This window comes from Rutidosis leptorrhynchoides, chromosome 4 (genome assembly GCF_046630445.1).
Source record: "Rutidosis leptorrhynchoides isolate AG116_Rl617_1_P2 chromosome 4, CSIRO_AGI_Rlap_v1, whole genome shotgun sequence".
Taxonomy (NCBI): domain Eukaryota; kingdom Viridiplantae; phylum Streptophyta; class Magnoliopsida; order Asterales; family Asteraceae; genus Rutidosis; species Rutidosis leptorrhynchoides.
Window position 1 is genome coordinate 384,595,344 of NC_092336.1, and position 26,262 is coordinate 384,621,605.

The 26,262-nt window shown below is 33.6% G+C and overlaps 4 protein-coding genes across 4 annotated transcripts; 2 read left to right on the forward strand and 2 right to left on the reverse strand.

Annotated features, from left to right (window-relative positions):
* Positions 1–812: 812 nt before the first annotated feature.
* Positions 813–4,694, forward strand: LOC139843989 (probable serine/threonine-protein kinase PBL3). The gene is made up of 6 exons (XM_071834186.1): positions 813–1,028; positions 1,524–1,843; positions 2,377–2,512; positions 2,949–3,085; positions 3,188–3,311; positions 4,094–4,694. Exons 1-6 carry the CDS (start codon positions 968–970, stop codon positions 4,480–4,482), a joined length of 1,167 nt encoding a protein of 388 aa, XP_071690287.1. The 5' UTR covers positions 813–967; the 3' UTR covers positions 4,483–4,694.
* Positions 4,695–12,876: 8,182 nt separating this feature from the next.
* Positions 12,877–17,611, forward strand: LOC139843990 (uncharacterized). The gene is made up of 8 exons (XM_071834187.1): positions 12,877–13,105; positions 14,096–14,188; positions 14,952–15,163; positions 16,050–16,194; positions 16,267–16,339; positions 16,428–16,574; positions 16,662–16,787; positions 17,315–17,611. The coding sequence occupies exons 1-8, from the start codon at positions 12,909–12,911 to the stop codon at positions 17,384–17,386; spliced, it is 1,065 nt and encodes a 354-aa protein (XP_071690288.1). The 5' UTR covers positions 12,877–12,908; the 3' UTR covers positions 17,387–17,611.
* A 1,685-nt stretch (positions 17,612–19,296) lies between these two features.
* LOC139843991 (IQ domain-containing protein IQM2-like) lies at positions 19,297–22,331 on the reverse strand. The gene is made up of 9 exons (XM_071834188.1): positions 22,209–22,331; positions 21,327–21,753; positions 21,114–21,228; positions 20,956–21,021; positions 20,766–20,854; positions 20,582–20,672; positions 20,245–20,484; positions 20,050–20,151; positions 19,297–19,962 (listed from the first exon to the last, which is right to left on the reverse strand). Exons 2-9 carry the CDS (start codon positions 21,698–21,700, stop codon positions 19,405–19,407), a joined length of 1,635 nt encoding a protein of 544 aa, XP_071690289.1. The 5' UTR covers positions 21,701–21,753; positions 22,209–22,331; the 3' UTR covers positions 19,297–19,404.
* A 1,958-nt stretch (positions 22,332–24,289) lies between these two features.
* LOC139841891 (uncharacterized) lies at positions 24,290–25,299 on the reverse strand. Its single transcript, XM_071832080.1, has 2 exons — positions 25,270–25,299; positions 24,290–25,180 (listed from the first exon to the last, which is right to left on the reverse strand). The coding sequence occupies exons 1-2, from the start codon at positions 25,297–25,299 to the stop codon at positions 24,290–24,292; spliced, it is 921 nt and encodes a 306-aa protein (XP_071688181.1).
* Positions 25,300–26,262: the final 963 nt, after the last annotated feature.

Sequence of the window (26,262 nt, forward strand, 5' to 3'; positions counted from 1 at the left end):
AGGGTGCTCAATCTTGTAGAATATTTTGATAAACGTTTCTGGATGAAACAAATGAAATCTTGTGACCCACCTTTACATACAGATTATGCACAACATTAAAACTATGAACTCACCAACCTTTGTGTTGACACTTTTAAGCATGTTTATTCTCAGGTTCCTAGAAGTCTTTCGATGTTTGCTTATATTGATACAAGCTATGTGCATGGAGTCATACATGCTTTATTCGAGAAAGCGTTGCATTCACAAAATCATCACCATGTATTTTATTTTGACTGCATTATCAACGGATGTAGTATTGTAAACTATTAATTACGGTGATTGTCTATATATAGAAATCATCAAACGTCAAAAACCTTGGAATTTGATATTCAATTATGGTGTGCCTTTTCAAAAGAATGCAATATTTACAAAACGTATCATGTAGATGTCAGTACCTCACTGTAAAATCGATGAATGATGTATTCTTTAAAATGAATTTGGATGAGTCATCACAGCTACCAACTAATTTTGCCAAACATATCCCTAATCATCAAATTCAATAATTGGAGGATAATTAAAGTAGCTGAGTTGGAGGATAAAATGATAAATTATTACTCTTAATTAATTATTACTATCACTTAGAACGTATCAAATTTTTGTCTTATATTTTAAATGAAATTAATTACAACTTTTTAGTAGCCTCTTCCATGCTTCAACCAATAAGTCGCTATATACATTATTGTATGAAATGAATAGGACATGAGCAGAATTATGAACCTTTGACTAAATATATAATTCAAACACACGACCCACAATTCAAAGAACAACCCTACCTCACCTCACCCATTAGGCAATTACTATATCTATCTATCTATATGTATATATGTGTTGCTGTTATTCAATTTAGTACCAATTTTTATTTTATTATCTCAAATTTCATTGATCTTCTGTTTCAATTATAGAAGGAAAGAAATAACATTGTTTCCAAATGGGTATTTGTGTTGGTAAACCTACTAATGTTGCTCATGCTTCTTCCACTCAAATTCTGGGTATAGTTTATGTTTTTCTATTTTGTTAATATTTATTAACTATAAATATTGTAATCCTACATGGTATTTATAATAAGGGTTTTTGTTCAAGTTTGATGCTTTAATTGTGACTATGCATCATGATCATTTGATGTTCTGTTTTAGTATAGAATATGAAAAAGAAAACTTCTAAATTGGGTTTCTGTAGTGTAATTGAGTTTTCTTTTGTGTTATTTAAAAGTTCTAGCATGTATAATTAGCTGGTTATATTATTTGATCAATATAAATGTAAAAAGCATGAAACTTTGAGCATGAAATTGCAGGTTTTGAATTGTAATGAAAGGTCCCTCAGTTTAAATTTTGAATAAAGTTCCCAAATTTGTGTTTAAATTCTATCTTTTCAAGTGCTTAAACTGAGCTTTCTGTAGTCTTTTTTTTCTTGTGTGTGTGAATCTATCAGCATTAACAGTTTTTCGAATATATGTTTGTAATCTGTTTTGAATTTGATTATTTTAGAGGATATGTTAAGTAACAAAGGGAAATCAAAAGATTCGAAGAATCAATCAAAAACAATCATCTTCAACAAAGTTTCAAAAGCCCACAAAGATGATGATGCGCCTAAACTCATTAATATTAAAGCCTTTAACTTGAACGATCTCAAAACCGCCACAAAGAATTTTCGACCCGATAGTCTATTGGGTGAAGGCGGTTTTGGCCAAGTTTTCAAAGGGTGGATTGATGAGACCACCTTGGCTCCGGCCAAACCTGGTACTGGACTAGTGGTTGCTGTTAAAGTACTTAAGGCCGATAGCCGTCAAGGCCAAAGAGAATTTCTGGTAAGTCATCCTCTATTTTTGAACTATTGCATTTGACTTCAGTTAAATTTTTTTTGAACGGAAAAATATTTTGTTATGGCTTCTAGCACGTAACTAGAAGAAAAACAAACAACATTTACAATAGCTTTATAAGCCAACTGTTCCAAAGATATAATTTTTAACCAATTACTATAAAAAAGGTTTCTAACAGAATCAAATATTTCATCTTTCTTCACCCGATTCTTAGAAAGATTAACGCCATTTCGGATGACCCAAAACATTGAAGCCACAATTGAATACATTCTTGACTTTGGTTGAATATGAAAACATTAGAAACTGGAGCTTACAAGGAGTTTTATTATCAAAATTGGGAAATTTTGTAGGCAAAAAGAATTTTTGTACCCTTATCTTGCAATATTAAAGTTTCTTTTTGCATTTTTTTTTTTTCTTTTCAGGAAAGGTTGTGTTTTTTTCCCAACAAAAAACACATTATATGAAGTTTTAAAAAGGCAAGTATTAAGAAGTAATTTTGTTTTGATTTTCTTAATTTGCAGACTGAGCTTGAATTTATGGGAAGGCTTTGTCATAAAAATCTTGTCAAACTGATCGGGTATTGCGCAGAATGGGAAAACCGTGTTCTGGTCTATGAGTACATGCCAAAAGGATGCTTGGATAATCACTTGTTTAGAAGTGAGTATTACTTTGATTACTCTTTTTTTTTTTAATTTGAACGACGTAATTAAATTAAATTAAATACTACATAAAAAGCTAGCAAGTTGCTAGAACGATACAAATACCTACCAATTATCTCTCCCAAACACAACCAAACTAAACCAAACATTGATGATACTCTACCTTACAAGCAGAGAATAATATAAGCTGACCAAAAAGGTAGACGACCCAAAATGAACTGATCATGACCCATTAATATTCTTAGTAAGTCTTTTTTCTGTACCTTAATAGTAGTTGTCCAAATCGTTCATCCATACCATCTGTGTTAAAACCAAAAAGATCGAAATGGTTCATGATTTTTTGAACTCCATGAGAAAAATAATCAGATTACTACTATTAAGCTTTGGTTTCATGATTTTTCTCAAATATCTTAAATATTTTTTTATTTTTTCAGAAAGTGTTCAACCCGTGCCATGGGCTACAAGGATGAGTATCGCCATTGATGTAGCACAAGGGTTATCTTTCTTGCATAGTAAAGAACCTAGTATCATTTATCGAGATTTAAAGGCATCTAACATTCTATTAGATACGGTATGCCAAAAAAATTTCTGGATTTTGTCTTATTATACAAACGTGATTATAATGTGGTTCCCGTACCTCTTACCAATGACTTCATGTTGTTGAATTCTGTAGGATTTTAATGCAAAGCTTTCGGACTTTGGTTTAGCAAGAACCGGTCCTGTTGGAGACAACACACACGTTTCAACCAGGGTTGTCGGGACCAATGGCTATGCTGCACCAGAATACATAGCAACAGGTTCGCCTTTTTTTATAACTTCAACACTACAACTAAGTTTTTAGTTTTTTGACACTTTTTAAATAAACTTTTGAAGCTTATAAATGGGACATGTAAGTTGTAAACGTGAAAAAATATGAGTAGTGGTGGACTTTTGGGGTGGCAAGGCTGGGCTTGGGCCCTCAAAAGTTTGGCCTTTTACTATACATTTTATTTTATATTATCGTATATACGGAGATTAAAAATATATATTGTTGTAACAGTCAGCCCCTCCAGAACTTGTAGGGGGAAAATTAATTACTTCTTGATAGATTAAATTATTGTTAAATCAGTGTTAATTTATGAATATAATTACTTTTTAGTATTTAAATCTTTTCGTATTTCATGGTACATGTATGAACTGTTACATGTATAAAAAGAAATTTGAAACGATTTTGGCCCTCCGGATCCGGTAATATTGCACAAGATCTGCCATTGAATATGACGCCACATATTTTAGGTTCTATGAACTTTTTGACACATTAAGTGTCATTGGGATTTCCATTTTGACGCTTGTCAGTGTCAAGAACTTTGTGACACTTATAGGTGTCAAAAATAATTATTTACACTTTAAATCGTCAAATAATCAAACTTTTTTTTAGTGCAAACGCGAATATTTTTATTGGCATTTTAAATTTTGATTAATCTCATTATTACAACTTCAAACAACATAAGCACATATATAGACAACTTTATATGATATTATTCATTGTGTTAGTATTTTATCTAATTTTGACGAGGATGTGGTTGTGGAAATGTTTCAGGACACTTGACGCCAAAGAATGACGTGTACAGTTTCGGGGTGGTCTTATTAGAGTTACTATCAGGAAGACGAGCGATAGCTGAGGAGAGAGATGGTGGGGTAGAAGAAACATTGGTAGAATGGGTGAAGCCGTTTTTAAGTGATAGCAAGCGGGTTCTAAGAATAATGGACATAAGGCTCGGTGGTCAGTACTCGAAGAAGGGTGCACAGGCTGTGGCTGCACTCGCGTCAAAGTGTCTACAAACGGATCATAGATACAGACCAACTATGGCCATTGTTCTTGCGTCGTTAGAAGAAATTCAAAACGTGCAAAAGGAGGTTCCCAGAATTTACCCTGATTTGGAACATCAAAGAGTAGGGAGTTTGAATGGAGCTTCACACAAAAGATAGAATGATACGGAGTAAAAACTTAAGATAGAATGCACAATGTACAAGTTAAAAAGGGTGATATATAAGCGGTAGTAAGTAGATGTTGATCAGGAAACAATGAATGCTTTCATTGGTCTTGTGTTAATAATAAAATGTATGGAGTAAATTAGTATTGAACTTGTATGCACATAGATTGAATATTGCTCTATCTAGAGGATTCAAAATTGGTTTTATCCCACTGTTTTGACTTCATCATATTTGGTTAAATTGGTGAATCCGGAAGTTAAAGTGATACTTAGCAGTTAGCACAATTTTATTAGACCATTTCAAACTATGACTTTATAGCGCCCTTCTTTTAATTAATACATTATTGTCATGTGAACATTTTCTTTCCATCCGTAACTCATCACATATCACTCTCACCTATTAGCAAGGTTGAAAAAGACGCGAGACGGGGCCGGAACGGTAGCGATCTCAAAACGTCGCAACGGAAAAAAGGGACCGAGACGGGGTCTAAACGGATGTTGACTAATGTTAACTTTTATATATATGAATATATATTTAAACATATTTTAGAGTTAAAAACCCTTCGTTGACAAGTTTGTACCTATAATTGCTAGGGTTAAAGCCAAAAATAGACTACAAACTTACACAAATGTACCGATGTCGCCCACAAACTCATTTTCGTCCTACTGTCGCCTACAAACTTTCAAAAAGTGTACCAATGTAAACAAAAACTTTCAAAAAGTGTACCAATGTAAACAAAAATGACTTGCTACCGGCTAAACTGGTTAAAATCAACACGTGTCGTTCGTGGATTGGATCTTAATTCTTAAAAAAAATAAAAAAAAAATAAAATTATCATGTCAAAATTAGTATGTAACGGGTCAAAACTATAAAATGTTGATATTAGCACATTTTTTGAAAGTTTGTAGGTGACAGTAGGACGGAAATGAGTTTGTGGGCGACATCGGTACATTTGTGTAAGTTTGTAGCCTATTTTTGGCTTTAACCCTAATTGCTATTAGCGTTAATATAATACAAAATGGAATACTAAACTAAGTCAATTTTGACTGATTTGACCGACTTATGATCGATTTTAACAGAATTTCTGACTTTTAACCGGCGTTGACCCAATTTTTCCTCCATTTGACCTGACTTTTGACCGTTGACCGGCTTATAAGAAAACGGGACAGGGTCGAAACGGGCCGCAACGGACGCCGTTTACAATAATGCCTATTAGACATTTCCTCAACCACCATAAATTAAATTAATTAATTAAACCATTATGCAAATCTTAAAGACATAAAGCTATATGTACAACAAAAAATTATAAAAGACTCATGATGTATTATGCTAAGAATTGACTTGGGCTTTGGCGTGTTAATATTGGCTTTGACAGTGCCAATTAATTGGCTTGACTTTGGCCGAGATTGAATCCATCGTTGAGAAAGCTCCAAAATGACTTTTTATAAACTTATACATTCATTGCTCGGGTGCTCTCTCTGCACACGGGTCACTTTCGCTTTCGACTGGGCCGATCTCCTTATTGATTGGCGCCTTGTATTGTAAACACTCGATTTTGAGTTTTATATATATTATGCCTTGCTTTTCAAAAAAAAATTAACTTATACATTCATGAGAAAAAAATATTATTGTTTTCTGTTATTCAATTATTCACTATCAATATTAATTTAGTTAGTTAATAACATATAAAACGAGTCCGGAGATATATTTTTTAACCAATATGAAAAGAAAGAAAGAAAGCTTTTTGATAGTCTTTAAGAGACGTTGGTAATAAAACTGAGAAAATACCCAAAGGAACGCTGATATAAAGTGGGAGAAACATTATTGATGTTCGCGGTTTGATGCTGGTGTGATGAAAATCGAGAAAAACGTTGAAAGGAATGCTGATATGGAGCGGAGAAACATTAGTTATTTGCATTTGCTGTGAGTAACGCTGACAAAAACTCATTCCGTAAGTTCAAAAAGGGTGTGTTTGGGTGACGAGCTTGTTGGAGCTTATGGGAGCTTGAGCTTATGATTTTAATAAGCTCCAAGTCATAAGCTTCGTTTGGTAGAGAAAAAAAGTAGAGCTTATGAAAATCATAAGCTCTGAAAAAATAAGCTACTTTTAGTAGCTTATGAAAAAAAAAGTAGAGCTTATGAACTGAAAAATAAGCTCCAGCTAGTTTACCAAACACTTATAAAAAATAATAAGCTCCAGCTACCAGCTTAAAAAATAAGCTCCAGCTCCAGCTACAAGCTCCAGTTCCAGCTACTTTCATCCAAATACACCCAAAGATGGAATCTTAAACATATATCATTTGATCTTAGATTATTTTTTATTTTTATTTTTTTTTTCCTGAAAGGCAAGCTCATAAATAAGTGGAGATTGAAGATTCCTAAACATCCAATCCAATCAGTAGCGAAACCCTTAAATTTGATCTTGTTGGAGGTTTTATTGAAAATTTCGTGTAGGGTAAAATAATCGATAGCCGGATAAATCACTGAATCGTGTTATCACTTTCCGAAAGTAATTATTCGACCCTTATTGCCTGGGTTACACGAATATCACTTTGGGATAAGACAGAGATTAGTTCTTGTTATTGGCAGTAAACAAGAACTCTTTTGCATAAGAGTATTAAGGTGTTTTTCGTATATCTTATTCTCATAAATGATAGTCCTTATTTATAGGCACCCAAAAATAAGTATTATTCCACGATGGAGATGTTTCACTAACTAATTTCGTTTTCAAATCTAAAATAAATCCTTTACATAAAGTTGTTTGTTTTATTTCCAACAACCAAATCAAGGAAATCGTTTTCAAATCTAAACAAATCCTTTACATAAAGTTGTTTGTTTTATTTCCAACAACCAAATCAAGGAAATCGTTTTCAAATCTAAAACAAATCCTTTACATAAAGTTATTTTTTTTTATTTCCACGATGGAGATGTTTCACCTAGTGCAGGAATAATACTTCCGTAATCACTCAAATTTGTGATAATGGAAAACCACTTTCGGGTCCGGGCAATCTATCACTTAATGGGTGTACACTCCGTACCTCCTAACCCGTTTACAAGTGTAGATTAAATCCCTCAATTACACTAAATTTTCAACAATCCTCCCCAATATTCGAGAATTAAACAAATTAAAACAAAAACTTATGCATAAATGAAAATATCTTGAAGATTGAATTTTCACCTTAGTACATTACGCATTCCAAATATTCGAGAATCGGGGTGTTCTAAGAATTGAACCCTTCAACCCATTTGAATAACTGAAAATAACATACACATAAGTTTTCAAATACTCTAAAGCTATCCTGACACTTTACAAGCCATGTGTCCATATCCATTCATGAATGTATCTAAAGCAAAAGTCCAAGCTTTGTTGAAGCGGCAAAACTTCACATTCACATAGGTAGTTCATTTCAGTCATGCACCTGCTATTGCATTTTTTCAAATAAACCATTAAGAAGCTAAACTTCATCCTCACCTTCAACAGGTCCGAGTACATACCTTACCTTGGGATGATACAAAATTTTGTACTCCAAATTTCTAAGTATAAGCCTTCCACATTGAATTCAACTTCTAATTTTCATCAGAAGGGAATTGGGTATCTTATAATTAGAAATTTATGTGGACTTTAAACCCATCCCCACAGCACACTTGTTCACCAAGTCTCTTGCCAATCCCTTCGTCAAGTGATCAGCTAAATTCTGTTGTGACCTCACGAACACTATAGAAATCACCCCATTCATGATGAGTTCACGAATCATGCTATGTCTGACACCTAAGTGTCTAGACTTTCCATTGTACATCTGGCTATAAGCCTTTGCCAATGTCGCAGCACTATCACAATGGATAGACATGGGTGCTATAGGTTTAGGCCATAATGGTATCTCATGGATCAAGTTTCTAAGCCATTCTGCTTCTTTACCAGCAGCAGCTAAAGCAACAAACTCAGATTTCATCGTTGAGTTGGTAATACATGTCTGCTTCTTAGAAGCCCATGAAATAGCACCTCCCCCAAGCAAGAACACCCAACCACTCGTTGAAGAATGATCTTCAATATTGGTTATCCAACTCGCATCAGAATATCCTTCTATTACCGAAGGAAACCCATTATAAGATAAACTATAGTCCATAGTTTTCTTCAAGTACTTCAGTACCTGCCTAATTGCTTGTCAGTGATGAGTACTAGGATTACTAGTATATCTACTCAGTTTTCCCACAGCAAAAGCAATATCCGGCCTTGTACAAGTCATGGCGTACATCAAACAGCCAATCACCTGAGAATACTCAAGTTGTGATACAGCTTCACCTTGATTAGGCATAAGCTTCTCACTTGGATCAACAGGGGTACTCACAGGATTACATTCAAAGCAATTGAACTTTTTCAACACCTTCTCAATATAATGAGATTGACAAATCGAAATTCCTTTGCTTTCACGTTTGATCCTAATGCCAAGGATAACGTCAGCCTCCCCCATATCTTTCATGGAGAATTTTGATGACAAATTCTTTTGTTAAATCAACCTGACTTTGGTCAGTCCCAAAGATTAACATGTCATCAACATATAGACAAATTATAACTCCTTTACCAGAATCATCAAATTTACTATATACACAATTATCTGCTTGGTTTAATTTAAAACCACTAGATAAAATCACTTCATCAAACTTTTGATGCCATTGCTTAGGTGCTTGTTTCAAACCATATAAGGATTTCACAAGTTTGCACACCTTGCCTTCATTTCCTGGCATGACAAAGCCCTGAGGTTGGTTCATATAAACCTCCTCATCCAATTCACCATTCAAGAATGTTGTCTTCACATCCATCTGGTGAATAACTAGATTGTGAATCGTAGCCAAAGCAATCAGCAGTCTAATGGTAGTGATACGTGCCACGGGAGCATAAGTATCAAAATAGTCAATTCCAGACTTTTGTCTAAAGCCTTGAATTACTAACCTTGCCTTGAACTTTTCAATAGTTCCATCCACCTTCATCTTCTTTTTGAAAATCCATTTGCAACCCAATGGTTTGCAACCAGGAGGTAGATCAGCTAACACCCAAGTGTTATTGCCCATGATAGAATCTATCTCATCATTAATTGCCTCTTTCCAGAATGCAACATCATGAGACCTCATTGCTTCATCATATGTTTTAGGATCATCATCAACATTGAAACAATACGAATATTGGGTAGAAACATCATCCCTAGAACCTTCAACTAAGTATAGTTGAAAATCTGGTCCAAATGATTTAGGTTTCCTTTTTCTTTTGCTTTTTCGAAGCTCAAGTGACTGATCAACAGCCTTTTCAGAGACTTCATCATTACAATCCTTATTGATTCCATTGTTACTTGGAATCATATCCTTTGGTCTAGGTATAGATGAAAATCGATTTTCATCAAAGATTGCATCCCTTGAATCAATCACAGAATTGATTGAGACAAACTCATTAGGCTCTATTACATAGAACATATATGCCTTGGAATGTTCAACATATCCAACAAATATGCAATCTATACCTCTTTCACCTAAACTTTTCTTCTTGGGATCAGGTAGTCTTACAACCGCCCTACAGCCCCATACCCGAAGATAATTCAAGTTAGGTTTCCTTTTATTCCAAAGTTCATAAGGTGTAATCTTGTTTCTTTTGTTAGGAACTCTATTAAGCAAATAACAAGCTATTAACATAGCTTCCCCCCAAAATCCTTCACTTAAACCCGAATAGGATAACATGGAATTAACCATTTCCTTAATGACCTTATTCTTCCTTTCAGATATACCATTTTGTTGTGGAGTATAAGGAGCTGTGGTCTCATGGATAATACCAACGGATTGGAAATACGATTGGTCAATGTATTCACCTCCCCTATCTGTTCTAAGTCTTTTAATCAAAGCCTTTTGTTGTAATTCTACTTCAGTTTTAAATATTTTAAATTTATCTAATGCTTCATCCTTAGTATGTAACAAATAAACATAGCAAAATCTAGAAGCATCATCAATAAAAGTCACAAAATATTTCTTGTTCCCTAAAATAGGAGTAGCATGCAAATCACATAAATCACTATGTATTAATTCCAAAATTTCAGTATCACGATGTACATTTTGAAATGGTTTCTTAGTGATCTTTGTTAACATACACGTTTTACACTTTTCATTGTTCATGTCAAAAACCGGTATTAATCCATCTTTAGACATATCTTGCATTCTTTTAAAGTGTATATGTCCTAGTCTAGCATGCCAAAGTGTAGAATTATTTATGCTAGAAGTAGATATAAAAGCAAAATTAACATTCAAGTGATTAATGTTAAGTCTAAACATTCTATTGCATAAATAACCAAAACCAACAAACATACCATGTTTTGACAAAACAAACTTATCAGATTCAATCACTTGTTTATAACCACAACAATTTAACACACTACTGGAAACCAAATTTTTTCTTATTTGTGGTACATGCAAAACATCAAACAAACAAATAGTTTTTCCAGAACTAAAACACAAATCCACACTTCCACGTCCATGAACAGAGGCTGTTGACTCATTTCCCATATGAAGAATTGATCCATCAGTCACGGACTCGTAAGTCTTGAACCAAAATCTATCCTTGCATACATGGGTGGTGGCTCCCGAGTCAACCCACCACGCGACATCATCATCCTGCACAAAATAAGCCTCAGATATATATGAAACATAATAATTCTCATTTGAATTATTAAATATATTCTGACCTTTCGAGTTGTGGTTGTTTAAACCATTTCCCGAACCGCTTGTGCTAGATCCTTTGGCATTATATTTACCAAAAATAACCTTGCAATCCTTTTTCATATGTCCAGTTTTACCACACTTTCAACAAGTCAATTTAGACTTCTTGTTCGGATTAGCTTTGTTATAACCTTGATGTTTACGTTTGCCCTTTTTGTCATTATTACTAGTGAACTTTTTATGTTCCACCATATTGACAACAGACGTACCAGCAACTTCGTTGCTCTTTGGCTTGTCATTATCCTGCAACCTGAGGGATTCCTCAATACGCAGATGACTACCCAACTCAACAAGAGTTAACTCCTCATTTTTATGTTTCAAAGAATGTTTAAATTCTTTCCGAGATGGAGGTAGTTTATCAATTATGCTTGAGACTTGAATAGACTCATCCATGTTCATCTTATGTTGTGTGAATTGACCAAGTATACGAATGAGCTCATTGTATTGTTCCAAGACCGGTCTAGAATCGACCATCTTGTAATTATTAAAATTACTCACAAGGAACTTTTTACTAGAAGCATCCTCAGACATATACTTGGTTTCTAAACAGTCCCATAGTTCTTTAGAAGATTCAACATTTAGGTAAATATCAAAAAGGGAATCAGGCATACCATTGAGGATTAAACCTCTAGCGATGTAGTCATCGTTCTCCCACTTGCACCTTTTCCGAATTTGTTCAATAGTGGCATCATCACCATGATCTTCAGGAATTGGTGTGCTGAGTACGTACACCACACTCATGCTGCTCAGAAAGAAGTGCATCTTCTTTTGCCATCTCCTAAAATCAATTCCCTCAAACTTATCAAGTTTGGAGAAATTCGCCGTCATGTGTTTCACCGTAGCCGCCATCGATTATAACGAATAATTACTTTCGATTGTTGGAGGTTTTATTGAAAATTTCGTGTAGGGTAAAATAATCGATAGCCGGATAAATCACTGAATCGTGGTATCACTTTCCGAAAGTAATTATTCGACCCTTATTGCCTGGGTTACACGAATATCACTTTGGGATAAGACAGAGATTAGTTCTTGTTATTGGCAGTAAACAAGAACTCTTTTGCATAAGAGTATTAAGGTGTTTTTCGTATATCTTATTCTCATAAATGATAGTCCTTATTTATAGGCACCCAAAAATAAGTATTATTCCACGATGGAGATGTTTCACTAACTAATTTCGTTTTCAAATCTAAAACAAATCCTTTACATAAAGTTGTTTGTTTTATTTCCAACAACCAAATCAAGGAAATCGTTTTCAAATCTAAAACAAATCCTTTACATAAAGTTATTTTTTTATTTCCACGATGGAGATGTTTCACCTAGTGCAGGAATAATACTTCCGTAATCACTCAAATTTGTGATAATGGAAAACCACTTTCTGGTCCGAGCAATCTATCACTTAATAGGTGTACACTCCGTACCTCCTAACCCGTTTACAAGTGTAGATTAAATCCATCAATTACACTAAATTTCCAACAGATCTTAATTTTTTAATTCCTTATATTTATTTATTTTTTCCTTCTAAATTTTGGCCATTTTAGTTATTGCATTTGTGTGGTCGACGTGTCAAAATGGTTGACATCACAAGTCTGTGTGGCTCCAAAAATTTTATAGTTTCAACTACTTTCAAATGCTCAGGAACACACACACAAAAATACAGAGGTGTATCAATGGCAACTACAAGTTGTTCAAAAATTTACTTCCCACAGATATTTACCAACAAGATTCCGTCTTTAACTTCCAATAAAACATGGGTTCCTTCAAAACCCACCAGATTTATTCGATTAATTCCTTCATGTTTGATTAATGATTCTTCTTCAGTTGAAGCAATTCAAGAAATCAACCCCAAAGTTAAGGTCAATACATGGTATTACTTATTTCATTAATCGTAGGGTTATTTTTATGTTTTTTATTTTTTATTTTTCTAGTAATTGCACATATAGATATCAACAATTACTGAATTTCTCATTTTAGCTACTCATCTAATTTTTTCTATGCAATTTCTTTATAAAATATGATACAGAAAAAAGATCAGTTAAAATAAACTAAAAAAACCTTGGAATTTCATAATTATTTAGAATATAACATAACCTTTTGGTTAGTTGGGATTTACTTGAAAGCAAAGGTTATTAAATTATACTCAATGACCAGTTTGGAGAGTGCCGAGTGCACGCGTTCAGATTAATTCGATAATGTTTTGGAAATTGCATCTTTTGATGAAAAGTTTTCCATGAATGGTCACAGAAAACATAATCATGAATGGTTGCATCATTTCATGAAGAGTGGTGACATTTTTCAAAGGGAATGAAGAGTTGCACTTTTTTGTTGAAAGGTTGCATTGCTTCATTGAAAGGTTGTGTCCTTTCGTCGTACCCTTTCACATCCTATATATATGGGAGTAATGGAACTTTACTTATATAATGAAAAAAAAAAAAAAACAGAAAAAAACATTCTCTCATACACTTTGGATTTGATCTTCTTGCGTGGACTCAAATCGCGTTCTTGTTTTATCCCAGTTAGGATTTCGTGATAACCGAGGCTTGTGGGGTTGAAATACTTAATTGAAAAAGTGATTATACGATTAAGAATCAATCCATGATTATCAAACCAAACCCTGTTTTCTAACAGTTAACATGTTATATTCTTATATACATTTTTAGAAGATACTTGTTATTTATGAAGCCTGCTTTAAGGGGTATTTTCCCTTACACCAATTCTTTTTATTGCTTGGTTAAAAGTGATTATGTTATGATTTCTCTGATTATTTAAGGCCAACATAAGAAAAGTTAGGAAAGCTGTTAAGAAATTGCTATAATTACAATAGTAGAATCAGTCGAATATTTTGTTTGTTTTGTAGCATGTGGAACTGGAAAGGGTATTCAATTCGGTATCAATATGCTGGGAGCACTGGTCCTGCATTGGTTTTGGTTCATGGTTTCGGAGCTAACAGGTCCACCATCATTCATATTTTGCACTCCTCAACTATATAACATAGGTATCAACTACCTTATCACAAAATGAATTGTAATTTTAATTGGATCTGTATGTGTCTATATGTAGACATATTATAGAGTAGTCTATTTGTATTCCCATATCAATGTTACAGAACTTGGAATTACTCGCCTAGTACTTGGCGAGTACTCGGTTTTTGGAGAGCTCCGAGTACTAGGTCAAACTCGGCCAAAACTCGGGATTATTTGGAAACTCGGTTAAAACTCGGTTAAAACTCGGTCAAAACATGGCCAAAACTCGGGATTACTCGGCGTCAAAACTCGGTCAAAATCTGTCAAAGTCAAACTTGGCCAACGTCCGAATACTACCCGAGTTGCTAAGCACTCCCTGTTCTGGAGATAATCGATTAATGGGTGCAAACTAAAGTCTCACATCGGAAGTTAAAAGAAACTAATGTATGTATATAAGCACTTGGGACCCTCCACCTATCACCAATTGGTTTTGGAGTATTAGGGAACTCATGGGCTTGTATGTAGGACATGTTGAAGGGCTAAAAGTGAACACTCCCTAAATAATCCCGAATGAGTACTTCCCGAGTAGCGAGTTTTGCAACCTTGGGTATGGCTAGCAACACAGATCAACAAAACAGCCAAATGTTCGTGTGAATATTTTTAAAATCTGATATCTTTGTACTATGTGGTTACTAGTTTCTAATGTGCTCTCATATGGCTTAAGCACTTACAAAAATTATATTTTTTCAGTGACCATTGGCGAAAAAATATTCCAGTTCTTGCTGAATCACATAGGGTATTTTCAATTGATCTTATTGGTTACGGTTATTCTGACAAACCGAATCCTCGTGAGCTTGGTGACAGTCCTTTCTATACATTTGAGACATGGGGTTCTCAGTTAAATGACTTTTGTACTGACATCGTTAAAGATGAAGCGTTCTTTATTTGCAATTCAATTGGAGGTAATCATCTTATGTTTTGATGGGTTAAGTGTGCTAGAATGTATCAAACATTCAAACTAAGGTCTGACATGCAGAGTGTATATCGAACTAATTTGGCGTACCTTATACATTATGAACTTGACTTTTGACCATTTAAATAAAGATTTTGCTAACGACGGCCGTTGTCGTTAATGCGCTTTAAACACAGTTGTAAATTCATGTAACTACCACCACTACATCTGCAACTGTTTAAAGCGCGTAAACATAGCCCTAAGGGCTGTCGTTAGCAAAATCCTTTATATAAATATTTGACCGGACCACTGAACTATTGATTGAGTGGTTAAAAGCCTCAGTTGGTTGTCGGCCCGTATCCTTGAAAAAATAGGTGCATGTTCAAATCCTGGGGGAGTTTTCTCCAAGGTTGTGCCTCTGGTATCCTTCACTCTGTGCGGGCCAAGCAGTTAACCTAAAGCATTTTGGGTACGCTTTGCGCGATATATATATATATATATATATATATATATATATATATATATATATATATATATATATATATATATATATATATATATATTAGGGTTCGATGCCGAAATTGCCGTTCTAAAAAAATTATTTGACCGAACAATTTATATGGATGTCACGCAGTACCTTTTATAGATGACACGCCAGCCAAATTATATACAAGTTGCCATTTTCGGAAGTTGGATGCACACTATAAATGTTTGACCTTAGTTTCATACATTTTGGTGCACTTAATCCATATAAAATATGCATCTTCAAACTTATTGTCACATGCTAAGCCCTTCTTTATATAGTGTTTTGATTTACGTTTTGGAACTGATCGAATGTCCCTTGCAACCCATTTTATTACAGCTGATTATATAATTTAATTGCGTGCCTTGTATAGGACTTGTTGGTCTTCAGGCAGCTGTGATGGATCCAAGCATTTGTAAGGGGATCGTGCTCTTAAACATCTCTCTTCGTATGCTTCATATTACAAAGCAACCATGGTTCGGAAGACCCTTAATTAGATCTTTCCAGAACTTACTGAGGTAAATCTCTGACTTAAACTCCATTTGTTAACTTCTCACTGGTTTATATAAAGTTATAATTTTTCATATCAGGACTACCCCTGTTGGAAAATTCTTCTTTCAAACCGTGGCCACACGAGAGTCAGTTAAAAATATTCTTTGTCAGGTATACATTCAATATACAACAATGAATTATTTGAAATAATAAAATAATATTAAACAAACTATTGAATTAATTCCTTTACCTTATGTAGTGTTACCATGATACGTCCCAAGTGACGGACGAATTAGTTGACGCGATTCTTCTCCCTGGGCTTGAGCCGGGTGCTGCAGACGTGTTTCTTGAGTTTATTTGTTATTCAGATGGTCCGCTTCCTGAGGAACTATTGCCACAAGTAAAGGTTGAATCTTTGGTACCCTTACGTTCGTCTTATTCGGACCTGCAAAATATGCAACTGATATATTTAGTCTTTAAATTATTTGTGAAGTGTCCTGTACTGGTAGTGTGGGGTGACAAAGATCCTTGGGAGCCAATTGAACTTGGCAGAGCGTACGGAAATTTTGACACCGTTGAAGATTTTATTGCCCTTACTGGTGTTGGTCACTGTCCTCAGGTACCCTTTTATTAAATCATTCTTATTGTCATCCTTGGTTTGTTATTCCGATCTATCATATGTTATATGATTTTTATATAAAGCAAGGCAAATTATATACAGTGTTGTAAACGTCGGCCGTCTGAGCCGACTAGTCGGTTTGCTGACTAGCCCATCTTCTTTCGCTAAAAAACGTATAGTTAGTCGCTCATAGTAAAAAGTTAGGCCAAAGTCGGTGTGAGTCGGTTCTGAGTTGGACAAAGTCAAGGTTGGTCAAAGTTAGGTCAAAATTTTAAATAGTTTAATTTGAAATATTTACATTTGAACAATCATTTTGAATCATGTTAAATTAGTCTTGTTTCTAGGAGGACACTTGCTTGTAAGTTATGCTAAACTATAGTACTTGTTTTCCTATTTTTACACGTAAAAAATGGTTTGTTTGTATTATAAATCCAAATAGTACCTGTATTAGCAATAAGATACTACTTGATTATGTATGACGCTTGTCGTAAATCCATCATTGTTGATGAGCTCTTATCATGTTACAGGATGAAGCGCCGCATCTGGTGAACCCATTGGTAGAGTCTTTTACTGCACGTCATGCGACAACAAAGAGCTAGTTTGTATCTGCATACATGCTTCGTTTGTTACTAGTGCATCAGGTTAATTGGAGCACAAAATCTTTATTCAAAAATTGCTTTTTGTGCACAAAGAGCTTTTGATTTGTTATCACATTAACGAGTGGATTGTATTTGTATGGAATTGATTACTGAGTTTCATAGTAGAAGAACATACATACATGTGATTTATAAATATAAAAAAAAAAATCAATGAATTATATGGTAGATTATTTTCTTGAAAAGTTTCTTTGGTTGAACTGTGATCTCAAGTTAACTTGTGAACAGTCGCAATATGTTGATAAAAACTTCGATCTCAAGTTATTACTTGCAGACAGCTTCAATATGTTGATTGGTCGTGATGAAACATGTTATTGCTACGTTGATCGGGGCATTTCAATTACTGCCTAAATAAAAAACCTCAAATCTGGTATTAAACTCTTAATTGTGTCTTATCCTCTTAAATCCATAGAATTAGAAAGATTGAGATGTTATTTCATACTAGTTTTTGTAGCTAAATAATAGTTTTTGTAGCTAAATAATGCACACATTCAATAGAAATGTAAAATAATTGTCAAAAAGATTTGGATTTTGCAATGAACATACTGAGCTATAGAATCAGGGGTCAAAGTCAACCATGTATGTTTTGAGTCATTTGTCGTCTTCAATCGTATAAGAATGTTTGGTAATTAAATTGACTGTCGTATCGAACATACCAAATTCAAGTTACCAGTCAAGTTGTTTGTTAGTTACAAGCATTTCATTAGATTTTGAAGACTAAACTTGTAAAGTAATATTATCTAATCAAGCATGACTCAAAACTGTTGACATTTTGTATCGATTTTCGTCTTTTTTCTTTTAACTCTTGCGTTGTGAAGAGCACAAAAAATGGTTTTCAATGCAATTACTGATCTTATATTCAGATTGACGTCCTAATATGATACTGTAAATTACTATATAGTCTTGATGTTTGTAAAGAAGCTAAAATCAGTTTGTTTAACATGTTAAGCTATATAAAGTTAACAATAATTAAAAGTATCATTCAACTATGTATAGGTTGTGAGTAAACATATATAAGGATAAAATATAAAAACTTGCAATCAAAAATCAATTGAATTGTAAGGGTTGTGCTGACATAGCTTGGTCTAGTCATGGCAATAAAATAAGATCCTATATTTAAATTTTTTTAAACTTTAACTTCATATAAAAGTTAAGGAAATTTCTACATAACATATCTGAATTTCATAATAGTATATTAATTTTAAATTGTTGAAGTGTAACATATGCATAATACTTATTAAAACGTTATAAGCTAAGAGAAATCAACTTACTTAAGAAAAATCAACATACTTATGTTGTTTGTTACTTTCTTAGATAACTCGTTATAGTGTCGGTGAGTTTGAGGCAAACTTCATATAAAAGTCAAAGTTATATCCATATGTAAATAAAACCTTCATTTGCTAATCAGTTTTTTACTTTGACCCCATAAAGTCAACTCATAAGCTAAATTTCCATGTATTTTTCTGGCAAATCTTCTGTAAATACTTGTTACTTAAGGATTGAAATATTCAATGTGCAAGGTACAACCATACTTGCACATATACATTTTGTACTGATGTCCAACATGTATCTTGATTATCAAATGCTTCAAGTACAAGCATACATGCATAAATTACAACTTGTAATGCAGTGAAGTCTTTGTACAAGTTCAGTGCTTTGAAATTTTGCAAATAAGCTTCCAACTTCTGTAAGAAAATATTTATGTTATTATGTAACATAACCAATTTAGGGACTGATAAAAAAAAAGTATCATAATCAAAGAAAGACCACAAAAAGATTGTTTCTTTTCATTTAATGGTAAAAAATAATACAATCAGTGAGTACTCATTGTAGAAATCTACAACTTTCTTCAAACCTATATCTATAAAAATCTCTATACATAATTCAAGCATTTAAACATTTAAAGAATGCTTAAACTACCTAGGTTAATCTATACATACTAGTATAAACTAGTAAATAAACTAATCAAACGAATCCGCATAACCACCTGATGTAACACTACTTTTGTATCCTACGTTTAATGGGGACGATTGTGTTCTACAAGGCGTACTGTTACTTATATTAAAAGACCTCAAGCTTCTTGGAGACAAATTTTCTTGTTCTAATGCGTACGATTGTAGCTCTGTTGGGTAATCTCTTAAACAACCGATTCGAGGTCCAGCTCCTGTGCTCCATTTTCTTGAAAGCTGTCTTCTCAAATGAAACGATGTTCTTGTTTTATGTGAATAGATTCTTTGAAAGATGGCTTCTTTAGAAACTGTTTCTTCCGTATCTGGCTCGTGTTCATCGTCTGAATAACCATCTAAAACGGTTTCTGTTGACTGATTCTGGGCCATAAGTTTTATTAACAAATCGTCGTGTTTTGGTATTTCGATACTTAACCTCCTAGTAAAACTTCTCTTCTTTTGTTCTTTTTCAGGTTTTTCAAGATCTGCTTCTTCTTCGGATGAGTTAACTTTTACACGAACACTGCATTGCTTGCAAAAGTATTCTTTTTCGTCATCATCATTAGAATCCATCTGAAATAATGATAAAATATGAGAATCAAGCATCATAAATAAATAAAATTTACAGAGTTAGTCGTAGCATTCGAGAATTTTTATTACCTTAACATTAGAAATATCCACATCGTTTTCTTGGAGGAATGAAATGAAATCTTGAAAATTTTCTTGAGTGGGACGATAATGACCACTGTGGGGCCAGACTGCCTGTTTCGAAATAAGAATTTTCGTGAGTATTCAATGATATCAATATGTTGGTTAAGATAAGAATTAGATAGTATTATCTCCACAAAACCGTACCTTGAGAACGCCTTTTTTAGCGATAATCCTTCCAGCAGCCAAAGCAGCACCCCCAGACAAAAAACTCGAATGTTGAAAAAAACCTTTCTTTTTTATACCAACATATAAAGTCTTTGTCGTACTAAGAACAAAGATCCATTTAGAACCTTTTGTTTGACCCGTCGTATCAAGGAACTCGCCAGTTTCTTTGTACAGAAGTTTCCCATTTTCTATCGCTACTTCGTATGCTTTTCTCTCCATCTAGAGACGAAATGAAAAAATTTATAAGATTTATTTAGCTTTTTTTAATAAATGTTATGAAAATGAGAATTTTAAAGAAAATGGGCAAGAGATATACCGGGCCAAGATATCTGATGCACTGTTGTTGTAATTTTGCTCTGGAACACTTTTCGACAAGATTCACATCTTTACCTTCTCCTATATCCAGCCTGAGTTTTCATAAAAGATTCGGTTCATAACATTATAATAATTATTATTAATTATACTAAATAAAAATTTAAGCTTTGGTGACGTGTTCGTACCAATAAAAGAAGGGTTCTTTGCTTTCAGAATGCAACCATTTTAAGAAATAAAACTGAAGATTGTGACCATAACGATGCCTTGGATCGATCTGCATAATTACAAGATGAACTAAATTACAAAAGTTCAAATGTTATGAGCAGAAAATATTATTTATTTATACCAGTAATCCATCATTTTATTTTTACTTACCGCCTCAAGCCAATGCTGCAAAGCAAGTTTTTGGGCTTTACAATTTTTTGATAAACCTTTACCAACCTGCAAATATCAAGTAAAACATTGTAAGTCATCTCATTTGTTATAAATAATTTAGTTTGTATTTAGTGAAAATCGAATGGTTTTCAATGTACCTTTGCAGCTCTTGTTTTTGCTCTGGCCCACCGTGATATGGCGCTTTCATGTTTATTAAGATCGAAAAATGATATGGAACTCCTTTTGAGTTCTTCAGAATCCAATATCTTCCACCTAAAACGGTCACAAAAGAGCTAAATTAGCAAATTTAGAAATGTGCAATTAAATAATTAAAAAACCTTAAAGTACATAAAAAGTTCATAAATACTAACCAATTTTGTTCAATTAAAACTGCACAATCAGCCAGCTTTCTTCGTGTTCGAAAGCTTTTATATACTTTTTGCAACTTTATGGCTGCCTCATGTTTGGGGCTACCCAAGTCAGAATTAGAGAACTCCAATGCTTCATCTCTAGATTTATCATATATCGAAGATTCTTGATTAATTTCGTTCTTTTTTATGAATAGTTGTTGAGCCCTCATTGTTTGAGGGCCCATATACTTCACAACACTTTCAGAATCTTGGCTCTCAAAACTGATTGATTTAAACAATTTTCTAGCTTCATCATCTTTTAAACAACTTAAGGATGTCAAACTGCTTTCCAAATCTGTACACGCAGCGAAGGGGCACGAAATCGATAGTCCCATGCAACTATGCAAGTTTATGAAAAACTTCAATAGTCTATGAGACTTTACTTTTCCTGTTACAAAAAACCATTTTTTAAAAATTAAATTACATGATCAATAAGACCATAAGATACATAAAAAAAAAAAATATATAGTAGTTAGTAATTGGTGACAGCTAATTACCAACAAACCTACATATAAAATGATTTATCAAGGAGCTGTGATATCACCCAGCTAACAGAAATCTTTAAAGATCCAACATTCATTCATTGACATATAAACTAAAAAAAGTTAAGAACTTTATAATAAAATCAAACAGTTGTAAGCAAACCCATGAAGCAAACGGAAAAATAGACATAACCCATGAAGCTTTTTAACAATAACATAATTTATATATAAATACCATTACTGGAGCATTTCATGGAACACCTTATAGACATAAGCAAAAGATTGCAAAATTGCAAATACTTATAACAATAATCAAGAAAACATGTGGAAAAAATGTGGATATGAATAGGTAAGTATATACCTTATGAATCAAATTGGTGCAATGAAAACTGAGATTTTAAATGGTGGTGTGATTTAGAATATTTTTTTATGAGTGTTTTGAGATGGAATTTGAATATAAAACAGAGTAAGTTGGTTGGCTACTATGATACAAATGTTGTTATATAAAGGGGAGGTAAAAATATATAGTTTTGGGGATTTGGTGATCGAATGCGTGTTAAGGGGGGAGGTGTGAAATAAGTGTGAGGGGGGTTACATAAGTAGTGACCACATGGATGGACTTTGGACTATTGACTTTGGAGTATCAATTATTTTTTTTTTAATAAAAAGTATTTAAACTTTTATAGTTTAGCGATATTAAAATGAAAAGGTCTTAAATACTTTTTTTTTTCTTAAATATGCTTATCCAATTTTTTCCCTTCAATTTAATCACTAATTTTGTATTTTCACATTCAATTTCAATATATACATTAAAAAAAAAGGGTAAAGGTAGAAGACTTTATTATCTCTTCGGCCTATTCGGAAAGACGAGTAATCCAACCTCATACTCTGATGTACGCAGTTTAACGTGATTACTCTCTGACTGTTTTCAACACAACTCTGACAACCACTAAATATTCATCATAGATAGGATTATCAATTCAGTTAGTAATGATGAATGTTATTTGCTTGAGATAAGGATGGTTAATACAATTTTCTTGTAAATGACAAGGACTATTGATATAATTTACTAAAAAACTTTGTATACTTTATAATTAATTCAACTTAACTTTATTTTTAATATAGTAAGTTAGTCATATATTGTTATATACTATATTAATTATATTAATTATATATACATTTTTAGCGTTTGTTATATTGATTGCTACAACAATATGACATAATTCTTTTTCATGATTTGTGGTAAATTATTTTACGGAATATTTACAATTTTACACTTGCTAATAATTTTTTTTTTTTTTTTTAATTGCTATGCTGTTGGAAAATGTCAAAGGTCAAAAATGTCCAAATAGTTTGCTAATAAAGAGATAAATTGATTGACTCGTTCGAGTCATCGCCACTGCTTATGTCATTACTCATCCCATAGCTCATACCTTTGTATTTGCCTTAATTTCCAAGCTTTTAGCTATTGATTATGTAAATTGTCTTTATTATTAATTAAATAAAATTAATATTTTTATATTAATAAATAATGCATGGTCTAGTACGGAGTAATAAACAAATAAATAGATTGTTCATGTATACTAAACCTGAACCTTAAATTCGTCATATTATGTGCTTTTGTGTCGTTTTCAAACTATATGACAGTGTTTAAAGTTTTGCTTTTCTTTTTGAAGAATGTAAACGAAATTTCAAGGGTTACGTTTAAGCATTTATTGAAAAATATTAATTTACTATATTATAATGTATTTTTTATACTCAAATTCATGATGCAATTTATTCATAAAAATATGTATTTTTATATTGAAAATATTAACTTTGTAGAGTATATGGGTGATTTTTTACTCTAATTTAATAAAAAAATGTATCAATCGCCGATGTCTAGATTGTACTAATAAACTAATGAAAATGGTGTTAAAGTATGAAGCTAACATTTTCACAATAACGCACAGGTCAATTTTTCGCTTGTTTAAATCTGAACGTAGAGATTATAAGATATAAAATTTAAAATAAAAGATAAGAAAATTCTATTAATAAAAGTATATTAGACATGCGTGAATAGTTGTATATCTTGTGGAAAGTGATGAATATACTCTTTTTGCATATAAATTTGTATTTTAAACATCTCAAAATAACATAATTTTAATGTATTTTTGTAAAATAGGTTACGAAATACGGTATTGTCTCTAAAATAAAGGAAAATATACATTTTTAAAATGTTCTTTAGAATTTTCACAATTGGCGGAAGACAACTTATTTAAAGTGAAATACCATTTGTTTGTTTTTTTTTTTTTTTGAAAGGCCAACAAAATTATCATTAATAATAAAAAAGAGTACACGAGAGCCCTACGACATTGTGTCTAGGACATCACACGAATGTTGCAAAGAGAGCAACTACAACTAGAAACAGGCTATAATACAAAAATAAAAAACACGAACATGTTACAAAGTGTTAAGATAATGACTTGGATTAGAAAGCCACACGAGCCAATCGAAATTCTGCAACTTTGATCTTTTGGAAATCCACTCGAAAGACATAACTTGGATTTCGCTCAATGTAACCGGCCCGATAGCACACTTTCCTTTGAAGGTCTTGTTGTTGCGGTTTTTCCAAATAAAATATGCACACACCCACTTGGTTACTTGCCAAATTTTTGAACCACGCGTAGAAGCCGAAATGTTGGAGTCTTCACTAATAATCTTGGGCAAGCTATAGGATGAAAAGCTACCAAGACCCCACCACCTAAACAACCTTTCCCAAATGTCTAAGGCGTACTTGCAAAAAATGATGGAGTGATCAACCGATTCAAGGTCGTCATCACATAGGGGGCAACGAATAGAGTCAAGATCGATACCCCTTTTGTCAAGCTCGACCCGAACCGGCAACCGCTTTTTTAATGCCCTCCACATAAAGATTTCTATTTTTTTAGGGACAAAGTTGTTATGGAAAGTGGGATGAGTGGATGAAACGTTACCTAGTAGCTTAGCATCTATAGCCACTGAGAGATCTTTAACCTTGAACAACCTGCTCGAACTCGAACCAAACGACCAGCACCAACTGTCCGTACTGCTGCTGTCAAAATTCAGCGACTGCAGTAGCTCCACAACTCGATCCAGCTCACTTCTTGTACGCCCCGTCGGCTCTCTCGACCAATTCCACGAAAAAGCTAAATTCGAACCATTTTTTTGAACCCGATCTTTGAAAGTAGAGTCTTTGTCTCGTTCTAACATAAAGAGTCTTAGGAACAAAATAGATAATTTGCCCCCTCCACTCCATTGTTCATGCCAAAACGAAGTAGTATCGCCGTCGCCTATGGTCTTTACAAACGAACACTTGAATGGAACATGCAAATCTTCAATCAAGTCACCTGTTAAAATGATATTGCGCCAAGTGCCTATTGTGGGACGATGATGTGAGTCACCTTCCGACAATAAGCCCCCGCACAACCCATGAATACTATGAATCACCTTGACCCATAGGGAGTTGGTTTCAGTTTTGAACCTCCACCACTATTTCCCTAGTAAGGCAAGGTTTTTCGCTTTTAAAGAACCAAAATTTAGACCCCCGTCCCCATAAGAAGTGATGACATTTTCCCACTTTACCCACGAGATTTTGTTTGTACCCGACCCACCACCCCAAAAGAAAGCTCTCCTCACACACTCAAGTAATTTAATCACACTAGGCGAAGCGCGAAAGAGCGAGAAATAGTACAATGGGAGACTATTTAAGACCGATTTGATGAGGACAACCCGGCCTCCAAAAGACAACGAGCGCATATTCCAACTTGAGAGACGCTTCTTGAATTTATCAATTACCACACCCCAATCTTTAATTTTATTCATTTTAGATCCGATTGGAAGACCAAGATACGTACAAGGAAAAGAACCAATTCGACAGCCCAAAAAATTGGCAACAATGGTAGTTTCCAACTTGTCAACTCCTAAACCAAACACACTACTTTTTTGGATGTTGACCCTTAAACCGGAAGCAAGTTCGAAGCATTTTAATAAATTACCAAGATTATTTATGTTTGACCGATCCCATTCCCTGAAAAAAATAGTGTCGTCCGCATATTGGAGATGCGACACCAACACTTTGTCAACACCCACCTCAACCCCTTTAAACAACCCCTTGTCGACGGCTACTTTAGTGAGTATATTGAGTCCTTCAGCAGCGAGAATAAAGAGAAACGGAGATAGAGGATCTCCTTGCCTTACCCCTCTACTTATCGAAAATTCGCGAGTGGGAGAACCATTGATGAGAATGGAAATAGAGGCCGATTTGAGACAACATTCGATCCACTTTCTCCATTTTAACCCGAACACCATACATCTCATGACGTCTAAAAGAAAGGACCAATTAATACTATCGGAGGCTTTCTCAAAGTCGACTTTAAATACGATACCTTTTTTAC

Bases quoted from the DNA above. Each gene is read 5' to 3' on its own strand.
- LOC139843989 (XM_071834186.1), top strand. From the start codon at position 968: ATGGGTATTTGTGTTGGTAAACCTACTAATGTTGCTCATGCTTCTTCC. The intron at 1,029-1,523 runs GTATAGTTTATG...TGATTATTTTAG, and splicing joins TTCTTCCACTCAAATTCTGG to AGGATATGTTAAGTAACAAA. The intron at 2,513-2,948 runs GTGAGTATTACT...TTATTTTTTCAG, and splicing joins GGATAATCACTTGTTTAGAA to AAAGTGTTCAACCCGTGCCA.
- LOC139843990 (XM_071834187.1), top strand. From the start codon at position 12,909: ATGGCAACTACAAGTTGTTCAAAAATTTACTTCCCACAGATATTTACC. The intron at 13,106-14,095 runs GTATTACTTATT...TTTGTTTTGTAG, and splicing joins AAAGTTAAGGTCAATACATG to CATGTGGAACTGGAAAGGGT. The intron at 16,195-16,266 runs GTAAATCTCTGA...TTTTCATATCAG, and splicing joins TCTTTCCAGAACTTACTGAG to GACTACCCCTGTTGGAAAAT.
- LOC139843991 (XM_071834188.1), bottom strand. From the start codon at position 21,700: ATGGGACTATCGATTTCGTGCCCCTTCGCTGCGTGTACAGATTTGGAA. The intron at 21,229-21,326 runs GTTAGTATTTAT...TGACCGTTTTAG, and splicing joins GTTTTAATTGAACAAAATTG to GTGGAAGATATTGGATTCTG. The intron at 20,485-20,581 runs GTATATCTCTTG...TTTCGTCTCTAG, and splicing joins GCATCAGATATCTTGGCCCG to ATGGAGAGAAAAGCATACGA.
- LOC139841891 (XM_071832080.1), bottom strand. From the start codon at position 25,299: ATGGGTTGTGCGGGGGCTTATTGTCGGAAG. The intron at 25,181-25,269 runs GTGACTCACATC...GTTCCATTCAAG, and splicing joins CGGGGGCTTATTGTCGGAAG to TGTTCGTTTGTAAAGACCAT.